The 12,103-nt window shown below is 45.8% G+C and overlaps 1 protein-coding gene across 1 annotated transcript in view; it reads right to left on the reverse strand.

The window, feature by feature from the left end:
• Positions 1-467: 467 nt before the first annotated feature.
• The window catches only part of LOC140901770 (tubulin-specific chaperone cofactor E-like protein), a 118,204-nt gene continuing 106,568 nt past the window's right edge, over positions 468-12,103 (reverse strand). Inside the window, exon 33 of the mRNA XM_073321237.1 lies at positions 468-626. Within this exon, the coding sequence (XP_073177338.1) occupies positions 559-626 (68 nt within the window). The 3' untranslated portion in view covers positions 468-558. The remainder of the gene's footprint in view (positions 627-12,103) is intronic.

Here is a 12,103-nt window from a genome sequence, read left to right on the forward strand (position 1 = left end):
TGTGTGTTTCTGGGTAGCTGGGAATGACAATAAGAAACAAGGCCCAGATCGCTGTCATTGGTCCAGCTGTGCAGGCTACAGCTGCATGTTTAACATGTTATTCTTTATATCTAACCTCTACCCCATCTCATGTTTTGACCAAAACAAGGAGGTAATCAGCTGAAAGGGGGCTTTTCCTCAAAGCAAAATGTTATAGATTTATCAGCTCCACCCCCCTTCTTTCCCGCTCACCTCCTTTTCCAAAGTGACTTGCAAGAAAAGAGATTCTTTTGCCTCTTGATGACAGAGCTGGAGGGCCTGAAAGTTCCCCTTGTGCCCTCAGAAAACACCCCTTTTCAGTGTTTTAACTTAAAAATAAAATCTGGTTTTGGTGGCAATCTCCTTGGAGGAGCAGCAAACTGCAACCTGGGGGACTATTTAGAGACCTTTTCTCCCACCTGTTCAAGGAACATTTCCGTTCAGTACCTATTACAAAAATCCATTCATTTCTCTGTTCGTTGGATTTCACTTCTTTCCTGCTTATGATGCCATTATCACATAGTGCTTGTCTGTTTCCAGTCAATTTCGCTTGGGCTGCGTTAGCTGAGCCCTCTGCTCAATGTTGAGATTCTTACAGGTCAGGAGGTCTGAAAAGCAGATTAGAAAACACCATACACATTTTTTTTAGAAAATCCTATCAGACTACCTTTACACATCAGTCAAAAAGAGGGATATCACCTCACCAGATTCCCTTTGTGGACCAGCATCCAGACCCTCCAGTTAGCTCATGTCTGTTCAATTCCCATAAAATACAGCATCCACCCACTTTCCTCAATACTCAGTTATTCATTAGTACCAATTATCTCAGTCCTCCCTCAGAGCTTTTGATTATAGAATTGCACCATAGGCCCCGCCAAATCTTCCCATCTGTATCCATACTAATAGTTACCTAAAGCACCAGCTGCTGTAAGGGAGAAGTCATGGTTGGTGTATACTCATCATATCTTTAATAATAGCTCTGATTTCAACAGCTATTTGTACTGTCTGGATTATGAAAGTGAAGTATTGCTGTCCCATTTCACTGCCTCCAGGCCTCTGATTGTTGGCTGGATTTTGATCTTTGCAGGTTACAGGGTGTGTCAGGGTGTGCATACCCTGCACTAGGCAGGAAAGGGTTAATCCCCCACTATGGGCCGAGAAAGCCCCGCCCCTCAGACCGTGCTGGGCATGCTCCAAATGCTGTGCTAGTATAAAAGGAGAGCAGCTCAGCTCAATCTGGTCTGACTACCAAGGAGGAAGGATATGTGGTGGAGATTGTAGTGTTGGAGCTGGAGAGCATGTTGCCCTATGGACTGCAGCTTCAGGAGCCCGGTAGGAAGTAACCCAGGGAGAGTGAGTGCTATCTCCCACCCATCTACGGCAAGCATGTTGAGGTTGGATTCCCTACTGACTCAGTGGTGGATCACTCTGCCTTTGTTAGGGCACTAGGTTGGGATCCAGTGGAGTCAGGTTGGCCTGAGTCTCCCTACCCTGGCTGCCACCCCAGCTGGTGGTGGCCACTGGATATAGCTGCTAGGCCATGCTGCCCTGCACCTGAGGGCTGTGGTAGGGACTCTGGGACACCTCATTGTGGTGATGCCCAAGACAGTCTGGTAGAGTGTAACTGGTCTCAGGACACCCACTATCCACCCTGCCAGGAGGTAGGATGTGCCTACACTGCCATGCAGACCCAGAGATAAACATTTTGAAATTACAAAAAATAAAAGCTAGTGTTCCTGGAGCAGCCCTTAACAGCCATGTTTTCCCAAGGCACAAAGGGCAGGTAGGCACCCTACTCCACTTTGTGCCTTTGAAAATCCACCCCTGCCCCTGATCTGCAGAATGAGCTTGGATTATTGTCATTTCCTCCCAGGAAACTTTAGTTGAATAAAGAAAACCATCCCTTGTATGGGCAATTGTAGTTGCATGAGGCTCAGATGAACAGACTCTCCCATTGGGGTACTGAAGGTGTTCCAGTCTACAGGGTTTGTAACCTTATTGGGGTGGGGTGGGAAACTGGACTAGGTTAGACAGTAAGGAGGAAAGGTCTTTATTCTATTTCCTCCTTCTGGTGCCCCACCCCAGACACCAGCATCCTATGTAGAGTGGAGACTATAGTACAAAAACACTTTTGAAATACTCAACAGGAAAGGAGAGATTTGGGGAAGCAGTATGATAACACCCATGGCCCAAACTGCCCCTGTGAGGTAAGGGGACGTGGCTAACAACTGTGATTAACTGTATGCTGTTCAGTTCTACTTCACGTGTTCCATCTCTCAGATCAAGCAGCTTTTGATCCTTTTTGCTTCCTATGGGGGCAGTTCCTTCATAGCTCCTGCCACCAGTAGGTAATTGCTGTTTTGTTAGCAGAAGTTGTGCTCCAGCTGTGTTACTCTTTACTGGGGAATTGTGATTAGGAGCACATGTTTTTAAACAGAAGGGGGTCTGTCCTGCTTGCTGCTTCAGAGTCCCTCTGAGAATCTCTCTTCAGGCAGGCCTGTGTCTTTAAAGTGGGGACCGGACAGGTGCTAAAGTGGCATAAACAGCTACACAGCTGGCCTGCTAGATCGTACACCCACATCTTAAACAGGCCATGAGCTTTGAACAATCAGTCCTTCTAAGGTGGGGTGGGCAAACTATGGCCCAGGGGCCACATCCGGCCCTTCAGATGTTTTAATCCATCCCTTGAGCTCCTGACAGGGAGCAGGGTCCAGGGCTTGCCCTGCTCCATGTGGCTCCTGGAAGCAGCGGCATGTCTCTCTTCCAGCTCCTATGCATAGGGGCAGCCAGGGGCTCTGCATGCTGCCCCTGTCCCAAGCACTGCCCCCACAGCTCGCAGCCAGTGGGAGCTGCAGGGGTGATGCCTGTAGACAGGGAAGTGTGCCTGGCTGCGCCTCCGCATAGGAGCTGGAGGGGGGACATGCTGCTGCTTCAGGAAGCTCCCCAAAGTAAGCGCCACCTAGAGCTCTGACACCCTCCCCAGCCCTGATCCCCCTCCCTCCAAATCCCTCAGTTCCAGCTCAGAGCACCCTCCTGCACCCCAGCCAGAGCCAGCCCAAAGCCCCCTCCCACACCCTGAACTCCTAATTTTTGGCCCCACCCCAGAACTCTCATCCCCAGCTGGAGCTCTCCCCCAGTTTCATGAACATTCATGGCCCACCCTACAATTTCCTTATCCAGATGTGGCCCTTGGGCCAAAAAGTTTGCCCACCCCTGTTCTAAGGAAATGAAGTTGAGGGCAGTGGGGCCAATATTCTTTGTCCTCCCTGGTGCCCCACAGTAGACAGAGAGCACCTGCTGTCAGAACAATAAAGCACTTGCCCTCCTGGCAGTCAGTGATTCCTTCCATCTAAGATCCTCCACTCACCTGCTGAGTGAAGCCACCTCCCACTCCAATCAAAACTTGCCTAGCCCAGGTGAAATTGACTGGAAACAGACAGGCACTACTGGCCAGATGTTGAAAGGTATTTAGATGTCTGCAGATTAAGATGGGTTTCAGACTAACGGCCGTGTTAGTCTGTATTTGCAAAAAGAAAAGGAGGACTTGTGGCACCTTAGAGACTAATTTATTTGAGCATGAGCTTTCGTGAGCTACAGCTCACTTCATCGGATGCATACGGGGGGAGGGGGGGACCTGGATTTGTGCTGGAAATGGCCCACCTTGATTATCATACACATTGTAAGGAGAGTGATCACTTTAGATAAGCTGCTACCAGCAGGAGAGTGGGGTGGGAGGAGGAATTTTTTCATGCTTTGTGTGTATATAAAAAAATCTTCTACACTTTCCACAGTATGCATCCGATGAAGTGAGCTGTAGCTCACGAAAGCTCATGCTCAAGTAAATTTGTTAGTCTCTAAGGTGCCACAAGTCCTCCTTTTCTTTTTGCAGATTAAGATAAGCAAACTAGTGAAGTTTTCAAAAGCTTGTAACTCCCATTGATTTTTTGGTAGGAGTTGGGTGCCTGGCCACTTTGGAAAGTCTCCTTAGGTGCCTAAATATGTTTAAAAACCCAATTCTAAATTTAATAATTTCTTCAGTACTGGGCTAGGAAGGTACTATTAGTATTTCTCCACCTTTCAGTGCCAGCTTCAGCCTGAGCTCTTATCAGATTCCAAAGGTGTAAGTCATGCTTTGCACTGGTGCAGTGTGTCTACAGGAGGGGTTCGCCCAAGTGTAGCTAAACAAGTAGTTTAACTCCTTGTTAGATGAGCTCATTGTTTGCTAATAACTGTTAATGATTCTGTTTCCAAGAGCCAGAACATAAACACAGATGCAGGTGAAAAGCTTTGTGCCAAGTTAATGCTGTAATTGCAGGATTTACACACCCTGGTCCACATGTTTACTATAAAACTTACTATCCCCATCTTAGCTTACTCCTCATGATTTATGAGGCTTGCTTTCTTGCACATTCCTCCGTTTTTGCCACTAAAATGAACTAGTTTAACAAAACCAGAAAGTGGAACTGACAAGGCTGAATGGAAACCTTGGCTTTTAAAATGAAAAGCATTCTAAACATTTTATGCCAGTTTTTTACTGAGTTTGTCATGTGCAGCTTAAACAAAACCTTAAAATGAATCGTTCCCCTGCGATCCCTAAAACTGGGGAAAGGGCCAGGCTGTCTGAGATAACCAGGGTCAATTTTAGTGTTTCTCTTAGTCCCAGCTCTGCCACAGACCTGCTGGGTGACCTTGGGCAAGTCATGTGCCTGCTCTGACTCATTCCCCATCTGTAAAATGGGGATACTTGTGACTGGTTGGATTACAGAAACCCCCTTGGGGCTGCCAACTGATATGCCAAGACTACTTCTGTCCCTGCCTTCCCTTCTAGCTTGGGACTTCAGAGCCCTACCTGGTTGTGCCAGACACGCTTGCTGGCCACAAATACAGACCCAGGTCTGAACTACATCCCACAAACCGCAAGCTTAACTGAAAGCAGCTTTAGAAGTGTTCCTGTCTTTAACACAGATGCGCAACTTTCAATGGGGTTTAAAATCCCAAATAAAATCTGTTTTTACCTTGTATAAAGCTTAGCCAGGGTAAACTCAAATTGTTTGCCCTTTAACATTGATAGAGATGCACAGCTGTTTCCCCCAGGTATTAATACATACTTCGGGTTAAATAATAAGTAAAAAGTGATTTTATTAAATACAGAAAGTAGGATTTAAGTGGTTCCAAGTAGTAACACATAGAACAAAGTGCATTACCAAGCAAAATAAAATAAAACCCGCAAGTCTAGGCCTAATACAGTAAGAAAACTGAATACAGATAAAACCTCACCCTTAGAGGTGTTCCAGTAAGATTCCTTTTATAGACTCATCTCCTTCTCATCTGGGTTCACCAATCACTCACCCCCTGTAGTTACTGTCCTTTGTCCCAGTTTTTTAGATCACCTTTGGGGGTGGAGAGGCTATCTCTTGAGCCAGCTGAAGACAAAATGAAGGGGTCTCCTCTGGTTTAAGTAGGCTTTCTCTTGTCTATGCACCTCCCTCTCCCTGTGTAGAATCCAGCTACAAAATGGAGATTTGGAGTCACATGGGCAAGTCACATGGCCATGCATGACTCAGAACTTACAGGTAGCAGCCATTGTTTACATGCTACCTTGAATGTCCTCAGGCAGACTATTTATGTGGATTGGAGCCTTCCAAGATCCATTGTCCATTAAGTGTTTCTTTATTGGGCACTTAACTTGCACATTCCTCTCAAGAATCTGACCAAATGCTTTACTAAGGCTACTTGCATCCAATGAAGTGAGCTGTAGCTCACAAAAGCTCATGCTCAAATAAATTTTAGTCTCTAAGGTGCCACAAGTCCTCTTCTTTTTAAGGCTACTTAGAAATCAAGCAAGTACACAGCCAATATTCATAACTTTGAACACAAAAATGATACATAATTACAAATAGGAGGAGTGTATTCAGTAGATCATACCCTTTAGAGATATTACATGGCAGTGTAGCATACAACATATTTCAGTTATGTCCTATATACATTAACATATTCCCATAAAGCAGCATGGGGTGCAACGTCACAATACTTACTGCTTTGTAAAGCAGTTTGAGATCGAAGCATGAGAAGTGCTACATAGCAGCTAAGTATTAACACTGGATCAGGAAAGTATTGGTTAGAATTAGAGGGCTTGCACCAGGTTTGAAAGTCAAACCAAAACAAAGTATCTTCACAACATTAAATAGACTTGCATTTTGAGTCACAGGGCTGGTATTGTTAACCCCCAGTAATGTCACTATACTTTACTTGTATCCCATTTGGCGTCCACTTAACCAGCATGGGGACCTGCTGTGTTACTTTATAGACTTGTGGCACCTTAGACTAACCAGTTTATTTGAGCATAAGCTTTCGTGAGCTACAGCTCACTTCAGCGGATGCAACCGATGAAGTGACTTGAAGCTTAGGGGTCCCTATGATCTAGCTTGATTACTGCATAACACAGGTCAGACAACATCACCCAATAATCTCTCTCCATCAATCCCATAACCATATGATACAATATGAGCTGGCATGTGCTTCTATGCCATGCACTCAGAACTGTTCAGCTGTGTCATATGCCCTATAGTGCCAGTAGCTCAGTTTCCTTCATTCAGTGAGTGGGGGACTACGCTTTTTGGAAGAGATCAGAGTTCTTGCCCTAACATTATAGATGTCATTTTCAAATGACATGTTTTTAAGTATGGTGTTGAGGAGAAATCCTTTTTTACATGTCAGGATTTTTTGACAGACGCTGGGAACTTTGGCACATCCTTTGCTGTGATAGTGATCTGTAGTCTATCAGCTGACAAGCCTGCAATTTTTAGCTTCAGCCTAGAGTAAATTAAAAAGCCTCTGTTACCTTGAAAATAGGTTTATAATGGAAATAGCATATCTAAGACTGAGCTGCTGTCTGGAATAAGTTGCTCTAGGCAGATTGAAAAATCTGTCTAGTGGATAGATCAATTTACATTTTCCACTGTACACTAGGCCAGGTAATTGGCTTTCAATACAGAAGCTCCCCACACTGATCCTAGGTGTTCAGAAGCTGCTCTGCACAGTTAGAAATGAGCAGAGGGGAAATTAGAGGGAGCCGTTCTAGTAAGGGAAGTAGCTAGATACCTGCTCCCTTTCCAGGACATCTTGCCGCTCGCCCCCATGGCTTCTATGGGCAGTCCAGCTACCTGATGCAGGATTCAAGGGGAAATGCCCCAGTGCTGCACAGAAGTGTCCATTAAGTGTGAGATCCATGCACATGGAAGGGAGCTCCAGGCTGACATCCTTCCCCTTCCGCTTCCACAGGAAATCAGTGGAAAAGCACAGAACCTAGCTTTTACCTCTTGCACAAAACCTTGCTCCATCTGAGCCCCCCTCCCTCAGTGAAGGGGGATTGCAGAGCCAGCGGCTAGCTCAGGAGTACACGCAGCATGGTTTCAATGGGGTTGCATTGCCCAGGAGCAAGAGGCTCAGGGTCTTAACACTTTGCAGATCCTAGCAGGGATGGGGTGGAGGTAAAGGAATGGTCATTCCCTGGGGGAACATCACATGTAAAAGCAGGGAAGCCATGGAATATCCAGGGAGATTTCCTCCCCTAATCGTCTTGGGTATTGGAGGAGGTGGATCTGGGTCTTGGTTTTCATTCAGGTAAATAGTCAGTACCCGGAGTACTTTGTTTCTGCTGCAACCTTTTCCTCTACCTTCTTGGAACATGGAGCCCAGTGTCACTATTCCTCTGACCTCACACAGTTTGCACAGAACTTGGTCGACTCATATCTCCCAGCTTCTGTTAGAGGAGCTCGTGCCGGATGTGTTCCTGGAGACCTTCGCAGAGTTTATCAAGGTGCATGATGTCCATGCCTCTTGCTCATCCCTTGTTGTATCCAACAGCGATGAATTTCTGGGTGGAGCTTTTGCAGTGCAGAAACCTGTCACAAGACATCAGATTCTAGGCTAGGGTTGTCATGGGGGTTTTGCTGTGACTTTGCATTGTGGGTGGCTGTAGGAGGTGACCTTGATTTCTCTGGTCCATTGTGGATTCCACAACTATTTGTGACTGGGATTATAGCAAACAAGGGGCTCTGCGATTAACTGTACATTCATTAGATCACAGCTTTTCATCAAAAGAAGAGTCTTTAAACGTTTCCTGTTTTGTCCCTGCAGAGGTTTTCCGTGCATGCAGAAATATACCTGACTTGTATCTGGCTCTTCCATTTCATAGGATCCGAGGCAGCAGGCACTGAAGTCCAGCAATGGGGATCATCAAAGGGGGAAAAAATCCAAGTGAGTAATTAAATCGTTCCTTGTTTCATTTGAGAATTGAGTGGCTATTCATGCCAAAAGCTCATTGATCCAGTAATTTGCAAGAACAGTTGGCAATCTGAACAGTCTGGATAGGAGGAAAGACTGTTTTCTTTGGCCAATAAACTGACTTGTCTTTCTAGAGATTTTGTTGGGGTGAAAACTAGACTCTCACCTAGAGGTAAGGGGCAAGTCTAGGACTTGGGAGCCCTGGGTTCTATTCCTGGCTGTACCATTGGCTTGCTTGGGAACCATGGGCAAGTCACTGTACTTCTGTACAAAAAATGATACCAGCCTCCTTTGTAAAGCACTTTGAGATCTATGGATAAGAGCTGAGTATTATCAAGTTACTCTACTGAATGACCTATATTGTCATTTCCCTTCTCTTTGCTGACTTCCTCTTTGTCCATGTGGAACGGACCGTACATGTTAGACTTGAGCATAAAATGTCCTTACCCACTGAGGTTTCAAAAGGCTGGACCTAAGAGGATGTGCAAATGGGTACTCCTTCAAGGTGCACAGAAACCCAGCATCCCTCTGTGAATTGTATTTACACTGCAGCCCTCACTTTTTTGGATCAGGGCATGCAGAAACACAGCAATGAGGAAAGCAGCTCAGGGCATACTGACTTTTTCAAGAATGTTGCTGGCTCCAATCCAGCCCAGATCAGTAGCAAGTGAAAGTTACCATCTGACTATTCAATGGCCTTGGCATGAGATGAGTTTGATAGGTCTCAGTCCAGTATCTAGTGGCCATTTCACAAGAGCCCTTAGCAGTGTGCACTGATTGACACCTTCATTACCAAGTGTCAGCAGAGGGGAGAAACAACTACCTGAGGGGTGGGGTGTCTCAGTCATTATGGGCACAAGCCAGGAACAAAACCCAAAGACCTTGGCTCTCAGTCCCCTAGTAGTTTGAACAGTGACCAGTCAACTCAGTGTTCAGAAAGACAGAACTTTGTTTTTTCACTCTTGTGCCAGGTGTCATTTAAGGGAGTCCACTTCCACTCTGAAGCATCTTCCTGACTTGTTACTGTATGAGCTCTTTGTGGAAGTTCTCAGATCTCTCAGCTGATGTCGTCAAAGTGCTATGAAGGATTTTGTGGATGACTACTTAACCAGGGCTGCCATTTTTGAAAGCATAGATGGAATAGTAACCTAAGTGGTTCAGATGGTCTCGCCTGTCATTGTGAGTAAAATGCATGTCTCTATACATAGACTTCTGGCCATTCCTAACTAGACTTGGAACCAATGGCTTGGGTCACTGAGGCCACTGACCAGCCATCAGTGACTCTGGTCAGTAACCAGCTGGGCTGGATATTTTGCCCGATAGTTAGCAATTTTGCTTGGTAGGCTATGATGTCTAATCCCTTCAGATGTAAAAATGTTTTTCTTCTGCGTTGGCTCAGCTCTGAGGCTCTCCAAGAGATGGAATACGAGGCTATTCTCCAAGAGGTCATTTCACAGGTTGTCGAGGAGGACGCTAAAGCCTTAGCTCACTCAGTTCTCAGTGACTACGACGCCAAGATGATAAAGCTGCAGCAAAGCCAGGTACTGTTGAAGCATGTGTGGCAGCATGGGTTATTCCATGTAAGAAATTAATTCCAGTGTTCTGGTGAGAAACCCATGTGGGCAATCAGACCTGACAGCAAGTTACCATCTGGTACAATTGAAAAGCCAAGTTCAATATAGGGTACATCCAGAATAGTTCAGTAGGAAGAGCTTTTTAAAAGGCTGGACAGACTCAGTTATGCATTTTCTTGATTATAAAATTAAACTAAGAGTACTGGACCATGATTAAGAGGCATCATCCCAGTCTGGCTTCATTCAAGTATTGGAATAACTCTCTAACATAGGTTTTGTTAGATGTAATAAAACATGCTCATACCCCACCACTTTCAAACCTGGGGCCTGAAGTTAAGCTCCCCAACAAAAGTGGCCTGATTTTTTTCCCCACAAGTCCCCCCCCAAATGCCTAACCAAGATATAGACCCCCCTCTGTTCAGACACATAGCAAGGGAGTGCCCTGAAGAGCTTGCAACTTCAGTGGACAAGAGACAATTGGGGAAACTGAATCACAAATTGTGATTGGCCCTAGGGCCACACAGGGAGGCAGTGGCAGGGCTAGGAATAGAACTGAGATCTCCTGACTTGTGGCCCTGTTCTTTGTTTTAAGTCCTGAGATGAAAATCTCATGAAACTGAAATCTTGCATTTTGAACATTACAGCCTCAATGCCTCATTACTCTTGTTCACTGTTGGATAACAGGCCTCCTCCCAGGGGGAAGGGGAGGACAGGAAGTAAAAGTTCAACACCCTTATGAGCCATTTATCCATCTGGCTGCCTAGTGCAAGTCTCATCTCGCTCCTCCCATAAACGTGTGTTGGGTTTACTAGATGCCAATCAAAAGCCCCCTGGACCAAATACACCCCTGGTAAAACTACACTTCATTCCATGAGGAGGAATGAGCCAGGGTCTGTAGATCTCTAATGGAAAAGAGATTACAGATCAATGACTAGCTGACACAATCCTCTTTATCACTTCTGTGCCGATATCACGGGCAACTCAACCCTCCTGTTCTCCCCTGCCCTGTCCCATTCCCCACCGCATCTCCTCTGCCTTCACACTTTTCTCTTCACTCATCACCTCTGAACTAAACCCCATCCTCACCCCCCCAAAATTGTGGCCCTAACGTGACAGTTGCACTGTTACCTGGGTCACTGCATCACTCATCTGTTTAAATTGAAAGCTGTCTGGTACAAGACCATCTACCACTCTGCATTCGTACAGTGCCTAGCACAATGGGGCTTGGATCTTAGTTTGTCCTGAGGCACTAATCTAAATAAGCTTGATTAGTCATAAGACACACACAAGCTTTCTCAGCAAAGCAATAGTGGGAAGCATGTGGGGTTTCCTATTGATCCCTTCATTTCCTGTGGGGGCAGAGACCAGCAGAAAGTGACTTTCCTCCCAGTTACACAGAACCCAGGCAGACTGCCCTTAAAGGAAAAACCACCTCACTACTGAAGAGGTGGAAAGGCACAATGTGAAAAGCTCTTCAGTTGGGCACTAAAGTAGAAACAGGACTTGACATGCTGAGTCACTGGCAGGTAAGGTATAGATTACACCCTATCATATGGCAGGAACCCTGGTGTGTATTGTCATGGATTAGCATGTCTCTGAACAGACACCGTACAGTGTACAGGAAGTTTGTTTGGGGAGATTACACTGCCCTGTCTGATATGCAAATGCATGTAGATGGCTAGCTGCATTACGCTTGAAGACAATAGGAATGGCTCTTCCCAAGTAATTAGAGCTTGAAGGACTGAGCCTGGGCTGAATGATGGGCCATGCAAGTGAGCCACATTTCTAAGCAATGAGGAGATGGGCTCGCTCAGCACAGCAAGTAGTGATACAAACACCCCTTATTGTGCTCCAAGAGATTACAGGGAATTATTTGACTGAAAAATATTAATTGGAATTGCAGCTTTAAGACAGTGTGCACAGGGGAGAAGCATTTTTTCCTGCAGAGACTGTCTCTTTACCAAATTAGCCCTTAGAACAGTGAGTACAGACATTCTCATGGTAGCCTAACAGCTTGACCTGCTTATCAGCCTAATGTGCCTTCTCATTGCCAGGTCCCTTCCTCTTTCCACATTTCTCCTGCTGTTCCCCACCTGCCTCCCTGTGGTGCTATTTCTTTGGAGACACAGCGCTTAGAGGCCCCAGCTGAGATTCAGGGCCTGTACAACAGTCCCTCCCCTGAAGATCTAGTGGTTTAAATAGACCAGATGGACAAAGGGTGGAGA

Source organism: Lepidochelys kempii, chromosome 22 (assembly GCF_965140265.1).
Source record: "Lepidochelys kempii isolate rLepKem1 chromosome 22, rLepKem1.hap2, whole genome shotgun sequence".
Lineage (NCBI taxonomy): Eukaryota > Metazoa > Chordata > Testudines > Cheloniidae > Lepidochelys > Lepidochelys kempii.